General features: G+C 43.6%; 1 protein-coding gene across 3 annotated transcripts in view; it reads right to left on the bottom strand.

Annotated features, from left to right (window-relative positions):
• DDHD1 (DDHD domain containing 1) overlaps positions 1-24,121 on the bottom strand; it is a 64,718-nt gene extending 40,597 nt beyond the window's left edge. For 2 of the 3 annotated variants that reach the window (XM_054828279.1, XM_054828277.1), the window contains exons 1-3: positions 23,284-24,121; positions 10,228-10,401; positions 2,492-2,593 (exon numbers count right to left, since the gene is read on the bottom strand). In XM_054828279.1, the coding sequence (XP_054684254.1) occupies positions 2,492-2,593; positions 10,228-10,401; positions 23,284-24,010 (1,003 nt within the window). In that variant the 5' untranslated portion in view covers positions 24,011-24,121. The remainder of the gene's footprint in view (positions 1-2,491; positions 2,594-10,227; positions 10,402-23,283) is intronic. The other variant, XM_054828278.1, reaches the window with a different exon arrangement.
• Between the last annotated feature and the right edge of the window lie 357 nt (positions 24,122-24,478).

Raw genomic sequence — 24,478 nt, 5'->3', positions numbered from 1 at the left:
TTCTCGCAGCTTTGTTTTCACATGAACTACTTCTCTGACACTGACAACATGCACAGCTTTCTTAGAAGGCATGTCTGTAGATCCATCTTCCCCAGTTGCAGAAAACCCTAGGTATTCCACACCCTGCTTAGTTTTCTAGTTTGGGATTGAAGGCCAAACCCATGGAAATGAAACCAAATTTGGGGTTTCTTTGTAGCCAGAAACTAGAAATGAAATGTTTTTTCAGGAATACCAACCAAGACAGGCACCTAGAGTATGAGTACATGGAAGGCACGACCCCACTGTAGATGGAAGACAGCCTGACGCTAAACAGGAGTGAGCAAGCCATGCAAAAACAAGGAGAGAAGCATAGGAGAAGGGAGAAAGGACTTCTTCCAGCTTAAGAAATCAATGGTTACTATCACACAAACTTTCAGTTTCACCGAGACAGATGAACACAGAGGGAAAAGTCCCTCTGAAAAGTTTAAATATGAAAAAAGAAGAGGTAAACATAAAATACAGAACACGTATTCCTAAAGCCTTGAAGGACTTGATCTGAATTAGACTGCAGAAACTCATCTTGAATCAAAATAACTGGAGAATAACAGAAGAGCAGAAAGCCTGCACTATTTTGTATGCTCCTAACACAAAACTAGCGACGTGCACAGTGTGTGTACGCTGCTAGTGCAAACATCCTCCCAGCTCAAGTGCTTGAGGAGCTGAACACCTCCAGCACCAAGTGCAGGCAGACAGGCACTTGAAGATGGCATTTCACAGGGCCAACAGTTTAAAATTAAATACCTTTTAAGGTAAGCACCTGGTTTTTTACTTGATACTGTCATCCACCTGCCAAGACCAAAGCATTGGATGATTCTCTTCTACCAGAGTTCAGCTATGCTCAAGTCAAAATCAATCTAGAGGAGAGCATCTTTGAAGTGCTAAGAGCTGGTATTACCTCCATCTCCTCCACAAAGGCACTGTCATTCCAGTCAGCGCTTAAGACCAGAGAAGGGATACCTACTGTCCGAAAATCTTTTCTGCTGCCTTTTTTTTTTCCCCCAGGGATTTTTAAATTAATCTATCTTGCATTCAGTAAGCACTAGTTTCTGCACAAAAGCCTGCCACATCATACAGGGAGCGGAGCATATTTTGGCTGCTGTGATCCCTGAATGTAAACCTGAGGTACAGCTGTAGATATTAAAACCTTTTTTATTTATTGAAAAAACAAATGTAAAGCCATTAAAAGGGCTATTGCTCTTAATTAAATTGGGCTGTTCCACATTGCTGTCATTTTTGTATTGCACTTCACCACCTCTCAATTCATCAATGTCACCATTTGTTATAAAAGCACCTGCTTTTAATTTTGTAATTCAAGCACATTCATTACCACAACTGAACATGATTTGGAGAAAATAAATATACAAAATAACTTCAAAATTACAATCACAAAATAAAAGGCAGAAGTCCTTTCTTACTGCTCAAGACAGTAGTAAACACTTATTCACCTTTAACAGATTTGAATTTCATGTGTGCGAAGAGGCAGGAAAAAGTTTACTATTAAACATTTTGATTTCAGACATTTTCATTTGGACCCAAATCATAGAAAAATATAATTAAAGGAAGTCAAAAGACAAACTTTTATGTATATAAAAATAAATTCTCATACTTTACAATAACTCCAGGAGCTATATGAATATACAGTATGACAAGAATAACTCTAAACCTACCATGTGCATTTACATTTTAAATCGAGGGTGCAGTTTTCAGAAGTCTAGTTCCAGAGTCACTGAAGTCAGTAACAGTTTAATCACTACTGGCTTTAACGGTGGCAGAGAAAGACCAGTGATAAGTACTTTGGAGCCTTCTGCAATCATTAATGGCTCCTGTAAGATCTACTCCCACTTTCTGAAACAAATTTGCACAACATCAGCTGCTGCAAAGTTTTCTACAACACAGCAGCCTTTATCACATATTCTATACAGCCTCTCCTTTTTATATTGTGTGTCCAAAGTCGCATTTCATTCCAGTACTCATACAAAAGCTGCAGTAAAAATAATTTACAACATAAAACTAAAGATGCATGCACTATCAAAAAATAAAGTGGCAAACAAAATGTTATCTACTGTAAAACCTCCATTCCTTCTCTGACATAATTTATCTTATTCCAGACCTGCTGTGATTCGAAAAAAGTTGTTTTTAGTTTATTGAAAAAGCCAAACCACATAAAAAGAGTGTAAGAAACAAACATTTACAGTTTTCATTACAGTCACAAGCAATTATAACAAGGATTACTGTGTGATACTGTTAGCATCTATTTTTCTCTAAGATTCACAGCACTTCTACTTCTAAGATATATGATGCTTTTTCCTTCCCTTTTGAAGGAAATGGCATGAATACAGCTCAAGAAACTGAAGCACGTAAATCTAACACATTTGACTGATATAAGCAAACTAGAATTTAAAGCTTCCTAAGCCAGGAGTACTACAAAAAAAGAAATCTACAATTACTGTACCTTGGGAACGCTTTCGCTTAAGACATGCAGCGTCTGAATTCTCCTTATATCCTCTCCATTTGAACAAAGAAGGGAGGGAGAAGGGAGGGAGGTAGTAGAGAACTAAAAGTAAAAACACTGAGCTTCAAAGTAAAATTTTTAAAAGGGGTGTCATTTTTTTCATTAGTATTACCATTTTCAGGAAAAAAAAAAGTTGGCACATTTTCTGAAAAAGTATATACATTTAAAAAACTGGTTTTGTAGCAAGAAGGTCAGGTCACATTAGCCAAATTCAACTTTTTCACTCTTCATAAACAGTTATGACATCACAACAAAGCTAAAGGCATTAGTAAAAGGCAGCGAGAACACAGAGTAATCAGACTCACCGAGTGCCTTTGCATTTACACGTACAAAAGCATACATACTCTATTTGTATAGGGTAGAACAGAGTAACCCTTCTTAAATATACACTAAACATTTGAAAAAAACCCCAACCAACAATGCAATTTTAAGCACAGCTCTATTATTTTCCCCAAAGAGTGTGACAGGATCATTACAAGTTAGATTAGACAAAATATCCTACTGTTACCCTGCTTTGTATGTCCTCGAGGAGCTGCCTTCCACAGTGAAAGGCAACGCTTCCCATTGATGGCAAGTCCGTAACTTTTATTAGACTTTCGATTGTCTTATTTCACTCCTTGTGAGAACGTTGAAATATTGCACAGCAATCCAAAAGATTTAATTTTTTTTTTTTCAGGAATTTGCGTATCGGTGTTGTGTGATTATGGAAGAAACGCTTTAAGGTAAGTGGAAACTGCTGCTAAGGAGCAGGTAGAGTTACGTGAGCAGGAAGAAGCTGCTTTTGGCACTTTGACAACAGCAGACTTGTATTCACTGCTAACTCGGGTACGATGGTACCTTCTATGCTGCTTCGGGCATTCCTGAGCAAGGCTGAAAGTCAAGTCCTACAAATCCATGTTTTTCTGTGGGCCCTCACTCATACAAATAGTCTTAATTTCAAAATTAAAAATTAAATTGAAAATTAAAAATAAAAATTAAAAGCACTCTATGATCCAGTAACTTATGCCACTACAAGTGATATTCCATGCTTGTGTCAAGGGTTTCAACTGCCACAGTTACGCCTCTTCACACCTCTGCTAACTGCTGATGTCAGCAGATGCCCTAATACAGATGCGAGTGAAATATATTACCGTTGCACATCATTTTTCTACAGGAGAGGAAAATTAGGCTCATAGCTACTGCACTTGGGATTTGATAAAATAACTTAGTCTGCAGAATATTTTACTGGCTGTGGCAATACAACACTGAAGAAGAAGAATATACACAGCAAATTCAAGTAAAGTGTAACAAAAAAATCTTTTTTATGGTGAGGGCGATGAAATACTGGTACGGATTGCCCAGAAAGGTTGTGGAGTCTCCATTGTTGGACATGTTCAAAACCCCACTGGAAACATTCTAAGCAACCTGTTCTCGTTGAGTCTGCAGCTTTGAGCAGAACTAGAACATTTCCAGAAATCCCTTCTGATCTGCACGACTCTCACAGAATCACTATGAACATGACTTTCCCATCTAAAGGTTAACTTAGCCAGCTGTGAAACAAAAATTCATTGTTACTATACATTTTGTATGAATAGACAAAATTTTATTTGAAATCTAAGGCAAAACAAAACTACTCCAAATGCAACTTTTATAGTTTTGTGGCATCTAACCACACACTGAAAATCCATATGAAAACACAATAAACTTAGGCAGTTTCAAAATCAATGCATTAAAAAAAAATCATTCTGATTCTGACTCATAGAATTTTTTCTACATCTCTTATCTATCACATAATCATAGACGTGATGACAGAATAATTTCTGTCAAAGGGATTGCTGGGGTTCATCTGCTCCAATCCTCTACACAGAGCAGGATCAACTTTTAAGTTGGATCCAATTTCAAGTTTGAATCTGGTTGCTCAGGTGATTTCCAACTGAATTTTGAGCATGTCTATGGATGGATATTCCACAATCTCTCTGCAAATACAATGAACTATGTGTATTCCTACCTTACTATCACACATATTAAGCTTTCAGCTTCACTGCATCCTAATTAAATCAATATACCTGAAAAAGATGATGGAGCAACAGCTGATAGGTATCCAACTATATGATACTAACAGCTAACCAGGTATTTTTAAAGCAGAGGTAGCAAACCTTACGGCTGCTAGAGGATATTATTTGTACTGGGGACCAGTTGATAACGCTCAGTGGTCTTGAATGGAAGACTCAGAATTAGCCCACGTGCTAACCTAGAGCGGTGGGCAGTATCACCTCCCGCTACTTCCCCAGGTGCACGCTGAGCACTTGCATCTTCTGCTCTGCTGTTTGGCACCATCGCTGCTGTACAGAAGGCAAGAGATGGCAGTTTGTCCACGTACCGGGCAGCCGTGGGTCTTACTGATTGAACCTCCAGTTGGAAGTCAGACTACGCAGCACAAGCTGCTCCTCCATCACTGACTGCCTCTCTGCACCTGAAGTGGTGAGAACCCATCTGCTAACAGCTCCTCTATGCTCGTGGAACTCACAGCAAGGGACATCACAGACTCATAGACTGGTTTGGGTTGGAAGGGACCTCAAAGCCCATCCAGTCCCAACCCCCTGCCATGGGCAGGGACACCCTCCACTAGACCACGTTGCCCAAAGCCCCATCCAACCTGGCCTTGAACACTGCCAGGGAGCCAGGGGCAGCCACAGCTTCTCTGGGCAACCTGTGCCAGGGCCTCAGCACCCTCACAGGGAAGGATTTCTGCCTCACATCTCATCTCCATCTCCCCTCCTGCAGCTTCAGGCCATTCCCCCTTGTCCTGTCACTCCCTGCCCTTGGCACCAGCCCCTCTCCAGCTTTCCTGTAGCCCCTTCAGGGACTGGAAGGGGCTCTAAGGTCTCCCCGGAGCCTTCTCTTCTCCAGGCTGAACCAGCCCAACTCTCTCAGCCTGTCTCCATAGCAGAGGTGCTCCAGCCCTCAGATCATCAATATGTGGGCTTCAGCCCCAAAGCAAGAGAGGAAAATCAACACTGAAGTAGCAACTTTGACCCTCCATCAAGAAGCTCTTGGTCTGAACATCACTGCCTTTATTATGGTTAAATACTGTTGGCAAAATACCTAGTCTGAGAACCCTTAAGAACCTGCTATGATCTGAGTTCATGGGCTTGTTTTATCTTACAACAGCCTTGGTACTACTGAAATCTCTTGAGAACACTGCTCCTTTGATAGACTACTTTAGATAGGTCCTGAACTCACTGTCTAAGTAGGCACAAAAAGCAGTTTCAAAATGTTATTCTGTATGCCTTAAGCTTATTGACTTCTAAAAAGGTATTATGATACCCTTTTTGCATTCCCTTCAAAATGCTTTCACCTGGAATGTTGCTTCACAGAACTAGTGTTACAACCTAGGTTTTTCTCAGAAATATTTATAGAATTATTTTACAGTAGTAATACATTTAAGTGTAATCACTGGGTATATGCAACACAAGAAAGGTCAGTATTTCTGCACAAGGCACAAAGATATAACCCATACTCAGTGTCAGCAAATAAACACCCCAGGTATTTCCACATTTTAAGGGCTGACGTTTGTATCAAATATTTAAAATTTTGAACCTAAGAATTTAGATCAAAACGTCACCTTACATCTTGTGTTGATATTAATTTATGTATGTTAAGCCTGAAGAATGAATTGTTCTTAAGAAGGACAAGTAAAGCCAACATACAGAAAAGCCTAGTGTTACCTGGATGAAAAAAACCAAGCACCGGACAAATTAATTCGAGGACCCAAAAACTCCCCAATATTTTCTACCTATCAACAGAGCAGCAGAACAACAAATCAGACCTGGAAGCCCACGGATACTGTTACAGCTGTGCAGCATATCATTTAGGGGTTCACAGTGTCATCAGAGTCAACTGTTTTTAGCATAGACTTGAGTGGCAAATGCCAAGCTCTACCTCTCAATACAACTATAAAATGACAAAATGATGACTCTCATTTTGCTCAAAAAACCCCCAATTATGTAAAATTACTTTATGTAATGACAAGATAGAAGATGACTTCCTGAACCTGCTGATATGCAGATTTGCATTTGTGCAAATTTGTGATTTGCATTAACTCAAATTCAGGCTGCAGACACTCAGACACTTCACAACAAAGCAGTCGAAATGCAGCCAAACCCGTAATTCCTCATCCTAAGTGTGGTTTCCTCCTGTAGCTGTTATCGGTTACTCTGTCTTAAAAGACAGAATAGCAACGTCCTTTCCTGTATCTATCAATAAAATAGCAAACTATTTAAATCAAAAAACATATATGGAATTTGGCCAGGATTAAAGCAGGCTCCGGGGTGACGAGATGTGAAAGAGTGCGGTCATGCTATGGAGATGGGTGATGCCCTTGCTGAGACCAACAGCTCAGCAGATCACTCAAGAGGATCACACACCAAGGGGAGTCAGTGACATTAAGCAGAATAAATGCACTTAATTTTGCAAGGCATGAAATTAAATACTTGAAAGGGTGAAAATCAAAACGCCACTACAGGCAGTTTGCTCAGAGGGATCCCCCACGGAAGCAGCGGTGTCCAGGCTGGCCCACGGAAAACAGAACTTGAGAAATTATTCACCTAAACACCATCATATGCTGTTCTGTTACCTTCAGCATTTACAGCTTCCCGCGGTCCCAAACGACACCGGAAGGTAGCACGGGCATCGTGTCACTTATAGGCCACGGGTTGGAGACCCCCATTCTGAAACATTTTGCACTTTTAGAGGAAGGTTTGCTTGGATTAAGAGTTTAATAATTGGGCATTTATTCATTGACATCCTATCACCAACAAAAGCCCTGGATGAAGCTTAGTTACTTCCTTGTTAACATGCTACAATCCAGGAGCAGAACTGCTAAATTAAATCATTGCAGTGGGAAATCGTTTTTCTAGACGTCAGGGTACTCTCCTAACATGTATCCTAAAACTAAAGATATAAGGAAAGAAGAGGGGCACTGCATGCTGAGCAGCTACCCTTCACAGGTAACGTACATAGTGCTCGCTGTCAGTTTTTGTAAAGACGAACTCATCCGTATGGATGACTCCACACACAGACGGGAAGCAGCGCCTCTTGCCCTGTGCTTAAAGAGGGCGATTTCCATTGCCAGCAACGCACTGTGTAGGCTGCTCAACACCTGGCTAACTTGCTCACAATTCTGTTTTCTTCACAAAAAGATTTCAGAGGACAATAAAATAAATAAAGACGATTAAATGGCAAATAAATTGTCAGCTAAGTCTTGGATACTAAGCTTCAGGATATCATATAACCCAAGTTAACAGGTTGAGTAAGAGAAAGTTATCTAGAAGAGGAGCAGCAAAGTAGAACTTGCTCCTAACTTTTCATCAGCCTACTGCCACTGTTTAGAGCACAGCTGGGGGCAAATCAAGAGCCGACAGGTTTGTCTATTGTATATCAACAAGATGCTTGTTGAAAAGGTAGGTTTTTGTTATTTATGATGCAAACTGGCATGTTCATTATAAGAAAGTAATCACGTCTAAGTACTAACTGACTGTTACAGAAGACTCTACTAATTTTGCTGAGAAATTAGATGAGATGGCTAGTTTTTCATCATTTACAATGCTTTATCATAGCCTTGAGAATAGTCACTTCACCTCCTGATGACATTTACAGATCTTTCACTAGTCTTCAGTAACAGCTACCTGTAAACCTTGATCTGTTTCATACAGGATGCAATTATAACAAATTGTAGCATTTAAGAAATTTATAAACTGAATTCAGCACTTCAACTAATTATGTTTACTTCACCAGCGATAATGCAAGTTGTAAAGCTTCTCCCAGTGCCATGTGCAGATGGCAATCATGGATGCCAGCTGATCAGAGATATATCGAGAGGCATGTTATAATGACAAAACCACTTTTCTCACTTACTGTTAGCTATAATTTTCCTGCAACTCTCCAATCACTACAAAAAAAAAAATCTATTGATTTATTGGTGACTTTACACATATTCCATTTTGAAGTGACTGCATACACACCTATTTATTTTTTTAACTTTAGTTTTAGAAAAGGCACTGGTAACTAAATTTGGATTTTCTTTTTTGGATCTTTTATGTTTTTGTAAATATCAGGCATTGTATCTTTCTCTCCCCAATCCCTCCTACCTTAAATCTGAAAATTTCTGCTCCGCAGACCAGACTTTTTCTAAAAAAAAAAAAAAAAAAGAAAACTCTTCCTTACTCATTAAGGAGAATCCAAATACAACTGAAGCCATCCTTCCTTCCATCAGAAGTTAAGCTACCAAAGGCTGGAAGCATCAGCAGCCATAACGATGTGCTTCCCAAGGAAAAGCAGACTACCCTACCGCAAACAGCACTGCACTCGGTGGGGGTGCAGCTGTACTAACAAAGCTGAGCTTTGTACCAGGACACTGGAACAATAAATCAGTACGAGCACACAGAAACACGGCTAAAAAAGTGCCTTTCAGAAGGGTGGTTGTACCGGCACAGTGCTGCGGCTCAGGGCTCGCACTGTTTTATGCACCTACCTGACAGAGCTGTTAAAGCAGAAGACTGTACTACAGACTTGGCGAGACGAAAAGATCTTTTAAATAGGAAGAAAAAAAAGAAAAGTATTCACAGAGTCCCTGCCAGCCTTGAGGGGAGTTAGAAACTTAACTAGTCTTTGCACTGTTGACAAATCTCCCCTAGTCAACAAATACTATTCTGGTTTTCCTTACAGCAATCACAGAGGAACCCTGAATATTGCCTTGCTTCCAATTTATTAACAAGCTCTTACTTGTGCGGTCATGTAGTTCCCATGTAAGAACTTCTCCGTGCTCATGGCCAAACCACAGCCCCTCCTGCATTCTGTGGCTGTCTTGTACAAAGTTGTAGTTTAAAGAGTTTAAAAATAAAGTTGCTTTATAAAGAAAAACACAACCAAAACCCTACTAAAACATGTTGTGAGGCCTCTGTACCTGCAGCTCTTGGTTTGTAGAGTGTTCATCAAGTGACAACCAACAAACAGAAGTGAAGCATGAAAGCCAAAAACACTGAACCTTCGCTGCGCTATACTCACCCTGAGCAATCAATTCAGCTACATACATTAAATAATACAGCAGTAATTTCAGAAGGTTATTTTTAAAAACGTTAAATGCATTTGTCTGAGATTCCCAAGAACACTAACTGAACGTCCTCAGCCTGGTCATTAAAATATAAGGACTTCCACAGCAGAATGAATGCTCAAGATTTACTATAGCTGAAAACTGCTCTAATAAAGTTACAGGCTGAACTAGAATGGAAAATGAAATGTGATCTGTAAAACTGATACTCCCTTTAGGGCAGAATTAGGACTGCTGGTCAGAGAGCTAATAGCCAGTTCGCATTTGGACACTGACTCTTCTTGTTCCATCAAGAGATTTCAGTTTGAAGTGAGATTTAAAATAAGATTAAAAGATATGAAACATGAAGCAAAATGGGAACAAGAAATTTATCCACAAATACAATTTTTACAGTGTTCATCAAACGTGCTGCAGCAGGAAATCTACATCATGATGTGCTGAAAAATGGGAGAGCAATCTGATGCCTACAACAATGTTCCCCACTACGTAGGGTCAAAAACCATCACAGGTCACATTCTTGAACTTAAGAAAAACAGACCCCAACTGTACAGAGAACATACTATAAAAATAGTGATCTAAACAATCTTACCCTCCTTCCCATCAACAGGTTTGGATACTTCCATATCAAAGCTCTCTTGCAGCTGCTGGCCTTTGAAGCGGTTGAGATGCTCCTGTTCTATTAGGTTACTTTCCTCCTCTTCCAGAGGTTGCCATGTGCCATCAATAAACCACTGTCCACGCATTACGGGGATCTTTTCTGTTTCTGAAAAAAATCAAACGAGATTTTTAATATTATTTTTATGCAACAAATCACAAACTGACAGCAGGTAAGAGGGGAAGGGAATTCTGTTTCGTGTTTTGATGAACAAGTTACACTCCCGCTGCTGGGACCCCTAACAAAACCCTTGAGTAACACCACCACCTTTTCCCATGGGGCTGAAATGAGTAGTGAAAGTAGTGTTAAGCCACAAACAGCTGAGCTAATGAGGCCAAATTTTCAGAATCTGTGTGAGGATGTGAGAGATGGACACAAAGATGCAGATTCTACAACATTTATTAAAGGCTAAGTTCAAACAACAGTCCAGCGTTAATGGGATATACTCCTCTCTACCCAGTTGCCTTGAATTTTCAAAAAATTAGGAACTTTGTGAGACTCGTGCTCCTCTATCAAATTTGACTGACTGGTTTCAAAGTTATCAAGAAGATGTAGAATGAGGAGGAGAGACAAAACTAGTTATGCTTAACCTGACTGCAGAGCCTTGTTTCCTTTAGGAACTGCACTTACAATAACCTAAATTACACACCAATTTGCATAAAGAGTGAAATTTAAAGAGGAAAAGTATTTTTTAATAAAAATCAGTCTTTCACTGAGGGCTGGTTTTGGTCACTGTCATTCTAGTTTCAGTTTCGGCACTCCAGATGAGGAAGCTGTGTGCCCAGCATTTGTTCTCCACGTGACAAAAAAGAAAATATACAAAAAAGCATCCTGGTATCTATTCTTCGTTAAACTGTGCATGATGCCCACACTACCTGCTGGGGCTTATGGAGCAAGAATTCTCCTCTTATACCCATCCCTACAAGCAAGCAAGCTGTGACAATAATATCTGTTGTAGCTCAGCTCAGAACTTCTCTTCCTACATCTGGAAAATCAAGAAGGAGAAATACTGTGTGTCCCTGTGCTCCACAAGCCTGTAAGACCCCAACCTCCAACCTCATGGGACCAGCACAGATTTAGGTCTGCTGAGACCCCGGACCACTGACCTCCAGTGCACACTAATGTACGTACAGAGAGACCTGGCCAAACGCAAACATCCCGTGTGCACACGCTAACCACACATGTTTAGCTCTGCAAAGCAGCTAAGAACTCAACCACAAAATGAGAAGCTCAAAAAACAAAAGAGGAGATGGGGATTAAAAACTAGGCTTTGCTACTCAAAGATCCATTCCTACCCGGAAAGTGGGAAAAATGCTGGTAAAGACAGCTTAGAAAAGAAATAATAAATGCAAAGAAACAGTAAAATTAGGTAAAAAATAAACAAAAAAACAATAGAGAGCACAAACATTTCGGAGTTACTGAGCGAAGGAAGGGAAAGCAGGGATGCCAAATCTATCTCCAGACCAGCACAAAGGCAGCTGGGCGAGGTGACCCAGCCAAAGACAGCGGTTTTTAGCCCGGCTACACTGCTCCGTTAGCACAGCCATCAGCTCAGGTCACGAAAACATCTCCTTCACGGAGCACCAAGCCGGGACTCGGCACGTCCCACCAAGCTCGACAGCGGTTCAGACGTCTCTGCACTGCCCTCCATTACAGATATGCAGCTCGTACTCCTTGTGCCCGTGGGCACTAGTATACACCAGAATTATTTTTCATACTAACTGCTTGCAGATGAGAATGTAGTAGAGAATTGCGAGAGCCTCTGTAATTTACTTGGAACCACTAAACTACTCCGAATTCTTCATCCCTCAGACCACCGTACCTACAAGCTATGAAAGGGGGAAATCTTAAAATAATCTCCCCACAGAGCAAGCAACACTCAAAACGTTTCCAAAGCCAATTTTGAAACCTTTCCCATAACAGATTGACAGGAAAACACTGTTTCTACAGTACTAGAAATGATGATAATCTCTTAACACCCCACTTTTGTAACAGAAGGAGGGCATGCTTGCAGGCGATGGCATCCTTAAATTGGTCCTGCAGCAATCGGCAAGGAAAGGCGAACAGCAGGAAAACTCAACGTGAGGAGGGAAGCGAAGGCTGGAGGCAGATGATGCCCAGATTACCACCACATTTCCCTCGCGTGGTGCTGGCACACGTGTTCCCCCAGTCACCCAAGCGTTCCAGAGACTGGGAAACCTGCAGGGAACCCTCTGGAACAGCCTCTGTGTGCACACACGGCACAATGCAGAAAGTGAATTTCCCAAACAACGGCTCCGAGCGCCGCCAGCCTCTCCCATCCCAATGTCCCACAGATCCCAGTTGTCTTTGGCAGGCATCGGGCATGCTGGTTCATCCCTCCCAAGACCCATGCAAACTCCCCGATCCTCCCGCATCCTCAGCTCTACCTAGGTATCACAGACAACTCGGGTCGTGTTGGCCTGACCAAAACGCAGACAGAAGCAGCCCAGGACCCGGTTCTGCCATTCAACTTCTGTTTGTACAGCTAAAGTAGTTATTCCAGCAGGAGCCAATGGTTAGGCGCTGAATTTCTAATGTTTCGGATGCTGATGACGCATCAGCTGAATCAAGACTTTGGGGTGTTGGAAGGGCATGGTTATTTAGTGAAAATGAATCCCAATGTATCAGAAGAACAAGAGGTCTGAATGGCTTTAAACTGCAGAAGTTAATAGTCGCTACAAAGGACATAAAAAATTCAATTGTCTATGAAAATTTAAACTAATTTTAGAGTCTACATCCCATCAATGAAGTGTGAAACACGAGTACTTAGTTTTCATGAAATGAAAAGTCAAGCACCGCAATGTCAGCTGTCACCATATACAGTAGCGTCTCATCACGCACTTGCCTTAACCTTTGCTGTATTCCCCCACATTTTACACCTGTCAGATACCCGCATTTTTCAGCACAGCTAATACACACAGATCCAGTCAGGCTGCCCTTACAAACAAAGCACCATCTGTAAGAAAAAATGAAATGCACATAATATGTGAGCGCAGATAAAGGATCCCATTGTTGCCGAAGCAATGACACAACTACGTCAGATGTTAATCCTTACTGGGAAAATCTGCAAGCAGTTCCTTAATTCTTGACTAAGTATTCTGACGAGGCTCCATTCACTGAATTTAAAAAAAAATAAAAATAATAATCGTATGAATACTATTTTGTACTCCAAAATGAACGAATACAAGATACCTCTCTTCCACTTTTGAAGGGCTTTAAATTTTTCACATGGGAATTTCCACCTACAGATGTCTAAAATTTTAAACATAAAGCATTAAAATAAATGTTTTCAGGCTCTTTTTGCCAGAGATAAACTTTCCCATAGTGGTTCTTTACAAGAGTAGACTGTAGCACTCAACAGCAGCTCTCAAACATAAGATGGGCAGTGCCTTTTCCAGAAAGGCTCAGCCAGGAAAAATTTGAAATAAGAGATTATTTTTATTGTAAAATCTTTACAGGATAGTTCAGTTTGGGAATAAATTAATATATATGGCTCTGGGTCTGGAAAGGGCATTTGTATGGAAATATAAATTACTTCCAGATCCAAAGACAGATTATTACAGAGCTTTGCTTTCAGACTAGGGCTTTAAAACCTGAGTGAGGCAATTCTGTTTTCCAAAGCTCAGTGGGATTTTAGGGGGACCCAGGAGTTGCTTTTTTTTTTTTTTTTTTTTTTTTAAATTTTCCCTTCCCCTCCTTTAAACCGTTGCACACTATGCATGCAACCACAGCACCTAAAACCACAAGCTTGCCCTACTTCACCTCGCCAGCTGGATGGCAGGTTTGATTGCTGTGCTACGGGGAAACCTCAAGAGAAAAATCTCTCAGTAGAGGAAGCGAGTAAATGACATTTCCTTCCATGAGAGGTACAGTTTGGTTTTAAGAAAGCTGAACACTGTCTTTTAGAAATTAAACAACCAAATTTTTGTTTTTTCCCCCACTTAGAAAAGTGGAAAAAAACAACTTCCCTTTAATATTTGTGTTTTCAAAGCTGAACAATGATGGCTATAATATTCTAAGCGTGTAACGCTGGATTTCAGTCCAGGTCAAAGCCTAACTCCAATCACAATGATAACGACCTACTGATGCTAAAAGTCACCAGCTCCAAAAGCAAGTGGCATTTCAGCGATGCAGGCAGACGGGTATATTAACGGTAATTACGCTGAATACTCTGGCTTGGGCGGGGAAACGAGGCAACTGCAACACAAGAGGAGATTTTTCAGCATCATCTGTGGACAGTGGGAAAGAGTAAAGGCACACCTTCATAAACACAATTCCTCTGTTTAATCTGGGACAGGTGCTGTTATTTAAAGATTGCTCTGTGATTCATCCAGAGAACTCGATGCAAGCTATTACGGTAATCACCATTAAAAAGCGATGAAGCAAAATTGCTGTTTTAGCACCCAATTTCACTCACTGCTATCCACCTTCAATAAATTCATTCATGTCTTGGATATTCAGATGCTTTTAGAAAGCTTAAACTACATTCTTTCAGTTATTTTTGTTTTACGGGAGAATTCAGTACATGGATTTTTACATCATGTTGTAATTTAACTTTTTTTTCCCCTCCAACAGAGAATTCCATAAGATGAAGTATTGTTTATCTTTGTCCCTACAATCTTGATCCCTAGGAAAGGATTTGCCTTGATTTCTTTACTGCCTTAAGTCTTACACCATATAATCTGCAGTTGGCAGTGCTTCAAACTAAAAGATACCAATATATTTGGCCAGTTATACACTTGCATGGTTTATTTATACAAGAATTTCTAAATAAATTTGAATGGCAGGGATTATGAGCTGATGAAAGGCCCTTTATTTTAATTAGTCATACATATTTTACCACTTTTAGAGGAAAATAGTTTAAGAGATCTAGACTGCAACAAAGAATTTATTTATTTTTATACAAAAAAGGTCTTTTTTTCCCCTGAAAATCCAAAGAATAAAAGAATACAAGTGCTGTAATTAATGATGTGATGGGACAAGAACACGAGCAATTTGTGTTACGATAATCACCTAAATCCTCTGAATAACAAAAATTACGTTAAAATAAAAACTGTATGCAACATATAGAATACATCCAAAATAAATTGCATGAAAAACGACAGATGTTATAACAAAATAGCCCAAAACTAAAATTTCATTATTTCATGTTTGCTAGGTAACATAACAGACCTTTTGGTTTGTTTGGGTTTTTTTTTTTTTGGCTGTTTTTTTTTTTTTTTCCTTTTTATAGCTTAGTATTCTACAGCTTTCTAGCTATTCCCTAACATAGTATTTCAGAACAGAGCAGGTTACTGACATTTAAATAAATGGAGCCGCTCATTTAATCACAGCCCGGGTGATCTTCTTTTGTTTAACCACAAACATGGGCAATCTGTTCTGCTCTTTCAAAAGTAACAACATATCCTGAGAGGAGTTCAACGGTGAAATCCTGGCCTCAGAAAACTTAACAGAGCTATATGAATTTACAGAGTCAGACTTTTATTTTTTGTTCAGTGTCTGAGATGAAAAGAGACTTCATTCACTGAGCAATAACTGATACTATTTTGCTGATCCATCAAATAATTCTGAATTGCTTTATTGAAGCAATTTCAAAATTACAGGTGGAAGTTAACTTTTGAGTTTCAGGGAGACTAAGCACATCAAGAGAAATCTGACTGGCACAGACGGGATTTGCTTTCCAGACTCTGATCTATGGAGCAGCTACACGTGCGATCCTCCATGCTTGCTTCAGTGGTAGATGCGGCAAGGGAGGAACATGCACTTTGCTCCACCGTGAACGTGACGTCGCCTCTGGTTTACCAAGACCCCATGAAGTATTCAAGTAACAGCTTGTAACTGTTCTTCCCTGAACTATTTTTAATCCATTTACGCTATGAACTGAGCAATCCAGAACAATAACGAAAGGCTGATCTTTGGGCTTGGTTCAGATGTCAAACCCAGAAGGAACCCCTCAAGAAGAGATGAATGCCCTCAAAGTCATGTCTCATCTCAGTTGCTGTGTATCACCCCAAAATATAACGTGTATTAACTTTAGAGCTTTGTTTTTATTGAATTCTTATCAGTTAAAATAGTTTACCACATTTGAATAGTAGTACTTTGAAGCAAAGCACGTCCACCACCAGCATTTGCTGCCGGGGTCAGTAAGCTACAGGAGCTAAACCCTTATCAGCTCTTTTCTCACCCAGAGAAACTTGCAGTTTTTGAAAGAGCATTAGGTGAAAGCTAAACCGACCCACAAAAGAACGACTGTGCCCCGTGACCAACACATGAGTACCTCCTAAAATGTAAGCATGTGCTCAAATCCCACTGACAGTCATGGGACTTTTGCACAATCACAACCTCAGCTCAGTGTGTGTTTGCTCTCCTGGAGCTCGTCAATCGGTCTTCGTTAGCAAGCTCTCGCCAACACTGAGCAGCAATGATCGCGTATGTACAGTTTGAGCAAGTAGGTTCCTATATATGAATATCTATATAGGAATAGGGAACTTTTTTCTGCACTCTGCTCCCAACTTCACTTCCTTTTCCTGTCTACTTTGCCCCAACTCCAGATTTCCCTACACTTTCATCCCCAGATTTCACTTTTTCCTTCCATTTGTTTACCCTATGGGGTTTTTTACCCCCTTGAAAACCAGCATGATTTTAATTTCTTTCATCTTAAATATCACTGCCCAGGACCCCACTTGCACCTTGTACTCCCCTTCATCCCAGCACTCACCAACCATGCTCTTTACAACATTGACAACCTCTAGAGCTTCTCCTCTTCAGCTCCACACCAGGCACACTCTAGCGTAGCTTCTACTACTTGCAACCCGCTCACACAAATCATACCACACTAGTGACCTTTTCTCTGGCCAACACTCAAACCCACTACTTCATCTTCACTTTTTTCAGCCTTACAGACACCACTGAGAGATCTGCTTCTTATTTTAATTTCTTGCTCTGTTGCAAAATTTTCTTCCATTTAGTCGTCCTGCTTACTAACTTATACAGTGTCAGCTCTTCCAGATTCTTGTTGTGCTCCTCAGGAGAAAAAGCAGCTCTGCCCAGGGTCTCTCTTTGCCTTCAGTATTGGGTTTTTTTTCCCTAAACAGCATCTCCCTCTCACACACATATATGCAGAAATTCACCTGTCATCTATCTTTAATCTCAGTCTGTCACCTCCAAATTAAATCCTACCCTATTTCTTCGATATCGCCACAGTCGAATCAGTATTCAAGCCTGAGCAGAACTCCTGATCCTTCCTGAACTACAAACATGTTCTGCTTTCTCACCTTCAGCAGATAACCATAACTTGTCCAGCCATAACTTGTAACCCAAGTATTCCCTGCATCCCTGCCTTCTTCCTTCTTGACCCCGTCCAGCAGGAAAAGTGCTGGACCACATCGAGGGCAAGCACAACTCACTGTCTAAGCTGAGTCCATCCTTAGGTACTCTGCTGTGGTTGACACCATCTGCTGGAAAGGAGCTCTGATATTCCGGTATCATTTACAGGAGTAAGACAACAGATTCATTTGGCTTAAATAATGCTTGTAAATCACAAAAATAAAAGCTAAGGACGTGGAAGAAACTTGCCCTCAAAGACACATCCAAGCAAAGCGCTGACATCTCCCATCTGTTCTGGTAAAGGCATCCTAAACGTTGTAAGTTCTCTCTACTGAAAGGAGGAAAGGTACCAGAGACCATGAACAGAACATACATACAAAAAAATGTAATTTATGATTTAATACACGGAGCACTGCAAATCTAAAAATTGCTTCAATCTACGAATTGAAATTTCAATCTACAGAGACCTGTTAGGCCTTCTGGTCAGGAAGGAGCTGGCCAAAACAAAGCTACAAGATACTTTCGGAAGGAAGGTATGGAAGAACAGAAGCAGAAAAGTAAAACCCAGGAAAAGTTTTGAGTAGCAAAAGTAATGCTTTACCTTGCCACATGTACTATCAGTATTTTATTTGCAAAATAATAACATACCTGGAGAGAGAAAACAAGAAAATAGGATTCAGGAATTCAGCCTTTGATCAAAAGGTCCTTTACCTAAAGGAAATGGTATCAGCCAAGTCCAAAGACTGTCCAACACTTCAAAAGCAATGTCCTAAGCATGCTGTAAAGCAACTAAAAACGTGTTCTGCTGCTAAAAACAAACTAAAACAAATGCAAGCCACAAACATACTGATAAACTCTCGGTCCCAAACCCTTAATTTTCATCTTGCCTCATGAATCTCTTTTAATACTATTTCTGTTTCAGAATCCAACCCCAAACCCATAAACTAAACACGCAGCCTCAGAAGAAGTATCAGACCGATTACAGCAGTCAGGCAGAGGTCTAGCAGGGCCTCATGATGGGTTTAGGGTTGCCAGTCTGTAAAGTGTCAACATGCAAATTTATGCTGCCAGCGTTAGGGAAGGCACAAGCACTCAATGCTCCTGCACAAGGCAGAGAAACACCTTACAGCTCCAAAATGTTGATTTTCAGTCTTGACAGTGCAGCCCAAAGAACCCCCAGTGGCTGAGGTACATGAGGCTTCGTAGCTTACAGCTAACGCACATGATAAAAAAAAAAATCCGCTAAGAAAACATCCTTTTGTAATCATCTGGTGCCAAGCATCAGCTACTATACTCCAAGACTTTTCAGTAATCTTGTCCGACTCCAAGTTCAGAGGGCAGATAACACTTCACTGGCATTCACTTCTCATTTTGCAAAAGCTCAAGCAGAAGCTTCTCCCAAGGTGCTAATGACTGCCTCTTCTTCCAGTTTACAAAGCAGCTCACAGAGAGCTTACAAAAGAAAATATAGGGTCTTGGATATTTCTTTCGGTCCAAGCTTAAAGGTAGCTGAAATAGTTTGTAAAAGCTGCCCATTTTCAGCCTGAGAATACAAATTTTAAAATTAAGACCCAGTGGTCCACTCTGGATTCACAGGTATTTCCAGGCTAAGGTCAGTAAAACGTCTATTATAAGAGTAACTTCTGCTGTACTGATGTATCTTCACTCAGGAATGGTTGTTGTGAACAATTTTTTTTTTTTTAAATACAGCAAGTGATATTTTACTTAACAGACTTCCAAAACTATTAGGTACAAAAACATACATGTTAAAAAACAAACAAAACCCCACCCTTACCAAACCTGTGTGCGGGAGTGGAGTATTTTATCCTTCCCCAAAAAACAATGTTCCACAGAGTCTCCACCTGGCTGTAGGAATACCCATTTTTGTTGTTGCTTTTCTCCACACACCACCAGATTTTACAACAGTTCCACTTCAATTTTAAAAACTACCGTTGCAAGACAGACATCAGATGAGGTGAATGTCCCCAACAGAGTCAGAATTCAAACCGGAGAACATGCTGGGGTGGAGACAACTACCTGAAAAGTGAAAGTGGACTGATTTGTAAGAAAACACTGCAAAAACTAAATACAGGCAACTTGACAACGTAACCGTCAAAAAGGAAGGGAAAAGCAAATACCAGACAGGGCAATGGTTGCATGGGGCAAACTCACAAGCCAAGGAACAGGAGAGTGTCACCCAGAAGTCCGCAGGCTGTGGATTTAACAGACTCACCTAGGACTTTGAAAACTAGACTGAGTAACTCTATAGAAGAATGGGTGTAAAGCAGCCCTCTTCAACTGGGAGGACAGAAAAGGGCTGGATAATTTAAGAAGATTGAAACAGAAGACCGTTGTATAAATTATCACTTGTTGTTATGTCCACAGAAGACAAGAAGCAGCCCGACTCCAAGCTACTCACTCATCTGGAAGCCTACACTAATAATTTTAGTTCTCTTGCGCCGTCTTTGCTAATTCTACAGTACTAATTAAATAAATCCCAGAGGTCACAAGGTAAGGATAAAATTCTCAGTAATTAATCTGCTCAAATTGTAACTCAGTCTGTTATTCCTGATGTTACAAACGAATCCTGTGATGAGCTTAAGATGCCTGAAGATGTGGAGTGAAAAAATATTTCAGCACATGCCAAGCTATAATCAACATTTCCCTGTCATTAAGATGCCACGATAGCTGAAGAACTGTCAGCGTGCTCAGTATTGTAGCTGTGAGATAGCAGCCTTGCCTGAAGTACAGCTCATACATGAAAAAAACAACAAAACGGGCAAGAACAACAAAGATAAAAGCTTCTGACCTTTGCTCTGAGCCGAAAATGTGAATCAGCAAAACCAGACAGTAGTTTCTGTACTCTTTAACGTGCACCTCATCATATTTTAAGTCAGTTGTACTCATTATGCTTCATGCTTGCGCGATCAGAGAGGGAGATTCTCCTCCCTTACTCAAGGGCTTCGTTAGTCTGAGATCTGGTTTGCCACCACCAGCTACCCTTTCGATCCAAAGTTACACGCACACTATCAAATGGGAATAGTTTGGGCTACACCAAGGCCTTCAAAAGCACAGATGAGACTGAATCCTTGGGATCTGACCTTGCTGTTTTCTCAGGTCTAGATGCAGCAGTTGGGAGGAAAGAATGGGAGAAAGGAAGAGTGCTCATGTACACAGGGAAAAGAGACAAGGAAACGTGCAAGGGAAGGACGAGTTAGACCAGAAGACACCGACAGACCTTTGAAACACCAAAAGTTTATCTTAGTCTTGTGAAGGAGTGGACATGCTAATAAGAAAAGACTTGAGCACTCTCCTTAATCAGCTTTCTGAGGACTAGAAAACATCCCCGGCATTAGTCTTCTCAGGACCACGAGTTTATTTCTCCCCCGCCTAGCACCGCTTCTGGTGCTAACCTCTGGGAATCTCTCCTTCCAAGCATCAGAAATCGTCTCTGCACAGCGTACGTTGTCATTTGAAACATCTGCTCCTCAGGCTTAATGAGACTGAATCAGCTTCCCAAATGGAAAAGGCACAGGGTCAAGAAATTAAACCTTTAAGCTGCTGATGAGCACAGCCTCATGCTCCCATTACTGGGAGAAATCCTGCCTCACCTGACAGCTCCGCTCACTCGCTTCCTTCTCTCCCTATGGCACAGTTGCAAAGGGGATAGCAGCAGTTTCCTCATCCCTTGGATGACCTGCATCATCTCTTTCCAGTAACCACGTGGTGCATCAAGTACCATCAGCGGGGGCTTCAGGGTGGTGACAGGGAGAACCACCTCCACCTTCTGCTCAAGGAGCTGTGTCCAGGTTCCTCTAACTCAAAACACATGTGGACCAAGAGCTCTGCTCACTACTCAAGCTCAGTGTCTGTCTGCTGGGGCAATGATTTGAAAGGCAAATTGTCGCACCACGAGTGAATTGTACCAACCGGTATTGTCTTTCGTGGATCTCCCTCCTGTAAAGATGCCGAGAGAGAAGAAGGGGAAACAATCAGAAGCCCCAGTTTTCAGATTTGCTGCTCTGAAACAGTTCTGCTGCTGCTCTGTGACTCCCCAAGTCTCACAAATATGCAGAGGAGACCCACCCCTCTCTCCAGTCCATGCCAGGATGGTGTCAATCACTCAGCCCCTCTGCATCTCTCACCCTGCTCCACAATGTTTCCCTTGCTCTTGAAAGAATGCAACTTGAAAGCAAGTCCTCAGGGATGGAGGGTGAGCAGTTGCACAGCTTGTCTGCTCCAGGAGAGCACATGCCCACTTGTCCAGCAAGACCCTGCTCTTCTTTGATCTCTGCTCCCCAAAGTCCCTTCTCCTCCAGCAAAGGACACATGAATGCAAGGGAAGGGCAGGAGAGGGGGTGCATCACCACCTCATTTTGAAGTTGAGAGGGTGAAACAAATTCCCCTCTATTGGAAGGGCACAAAGTAAGGACTGTGTCTGTATCTGAGATGCCTGTTGCATTCCCTTCAACAGAAAGGAGGAGAAGTCCCATTTCATGCCCCCTCCCGGTGAACAGGTGATGGGGAAGGGAAGAAGCAGCACATCATCATCATTTTCTTAGCAGAGAGGACAAGGGTAGCAGAAGGGAATCAGCTATCAGCCCTCTCTTCCATCGTTCCTCACTAAAGAGGAGGGATCAGAAGTGTGCATGTGGTGGGGAGGCAGCGGAGAAACAATCGCTGTTTCTACCCTGCTGCTTCTGAAGGAAGGGTGTGCATACTGAAGGGAGGGGGGAGAGCTGGAGGCAAATCTCCACCCTCCCTTGCTGTTTGTTTAGGAAATGGGAAGCGTAAGCAAGAAGGTTCTCAGACACTTTTCCTCCCACTTTCTTCTGCACACGCTGAGAAATGAGAAGATGCCCAGACCTCCCTTTCCTGTGTCTCTGCATACCCGAGTGTGAATGTCCAGGCTGCCCCTTTTCTCCAGGGGGGGCAGGAGAAGGAAAGATGCCCAGTTCCCTTTTCAGCTGGAAGTAGGCTAAGAGGTGCCCAGTACATCCTTTCCCCATGACCCTGCATGGGGGGGTGGGAGGGGGTGGGCGGTGAGGGTTACCCAGTGCCTCTCATCCTCTGGGTCTGTTGGGGGGTCCAGCATCCCCTCTTTGAAGTGCTGAGGGACGCCCACAACGCTGCTCTTATGGGTGCGCTTGGGAGGGTGGGGTGCCCAGTGTTGCCATCCCCCGTCCCCCCCATGTCTGAGACTCGCAAGGGGAATTCCCAGTCCTTCCTTGCTCAGGTGCGCGCGTGAGATGGGCGCCCAGGGTCGCCTCTCCCTGGAGAACGTTTTGTCCTGTACCTCCTATCCCCAGGTGCACAGGGGCAGCAAGCGGTGCCCAGTCCACTTGGGCAGGTTGGCATGATGGGGAATGCTCAGACCCCCATTTACCTATGGGGGTACACTGGAGAGGCAGGAACGGGTACCCGGTGTCACCAGGGAGGGCCAAAGGGGACCCAGCTGAGGGTCTCTGTGTGCACCGGGATGCCCAGCGTCCCTTTTTGGGGACAGCAGGAAGCAAGAGGCAACCCAACCACCCCCCAAGGCCCCCCACGGTCTCGGTGCGAGGACACCGGGATCCCCCGATCCCCGTGGGAGGGGAAGGGGACCTCCCCCCATGTCCCCGCCGGAGGGACGGCGGCACTCACGGTTCCAGTAGACGGGGTAGCTCTCCGCGCTGGCCACGTCCACCTCGTAGAGCCCGCTCCGCACGCACACCGGCTCCACCGCCGCCGCCTCGCCTTCCCGCAGCTCGGCCGGGCCGCCGGGTCCGAGAGCACGGTAGGCCAGCTCGATCCGCAGCGAGTCGTAACCGATAAAGGGCTTCCAGGTTTTTCGGTCCTCCCGGTAGAACCAGCGCACCTCCTCGGCGCCCAGCTCCCGCACCACCTCATAGCGGGGCCGGCCGCCGCCCGGCCGCCTCCTCTCGGGCAGCGCGGCCGCCGCCAGGGAGAAGCCGCTGCCGCCGCTCTCGCTGCTCGCCAGCCCCGCTCCCTCGCCCTCGCTGCCCTCGCCGCCCGTGCCCGTGGAGTAGCGCAGCGAGGCGCCGGACTCGGCCGAATCGAAATCACCGCCGCCGGCCTCGTCGCTCAGGCTGGGTTCCCGCGGCAGGGCGACCGCCGCCGTCTCCGGTTCCCCCTCGGAGGAGGAGGTGGAGAGCGCGGCGCGGAGCAACGGCCCGGGGCGCTGCTGGGGAGGGCGGCGGGGCGGGCGGGCGAGGGGATGCTGCACGCCGCGGCTCTCCGCCTCCTCAACCGCCGCTTCCTCCTCACCGCGGGCCGGCCGCTCGTAGCAGCCGCCGCCGCCACCGTAGCCGCTGGCTTCGCCCGGCAGGTCCCAGGCGTCCTGCGGCGAGCTGCGCTCAGGGTAATCCATGCCGCAGCGCGCCCGGCCCGGCGGTGCCGCCTCACCTCGCCCGCCCCCGCACCGCCCCGCTCACGCCCGGCCCGCGGCTGCCGCAGCCGCCGGCGGCTCCGTCCGGGCGGGGGCGGCGCCGCATCGTCACGCGCGACGCGACGCGGCCGGGGGCGGGGCGGCGGCACGCGGCCTGCGGGCACGCGGGGTGGGGGGGGGGGGGGGAGCGCGTCCTCAGACACGGACGGTGGAGCCGGGTGTGTGTGTGTGAGTGAGAGTGTGTGTGTGAGAGAGACACCCGCAAACACAGCCCCCAGCCCCGTCGGTGTGTGAGACACACAGCCTGCAGCTCCAACTCCGTGTGTGAGACACCCTCACACGCAGCCTACAGCCCCAATCCCATGTGTGAGACACCCTCAAATGCAGCCTACAGCCCCGTTGGTGTGTGACACCCCCTCACACGCAGCCTGCACCCCATCTGCATGTGCG

Source organism: Grus americana, chromosome 5 (assembly GCF_028858705.1).
Source record: "Grus americana isolate bGruAme1 chromosome 5, bGruAme1.mat, whole genome shotgun sequence".
NCBI classification, from domain to species: domain Eukaryota; kingdom Metazoa; phylum Chordata; class Aves; order Gruiformes; family Gruidae; genus Grus; species Grus americana.
This window is presented reverse-complemented; position numbering and strand designations above follow the sequence as displayed.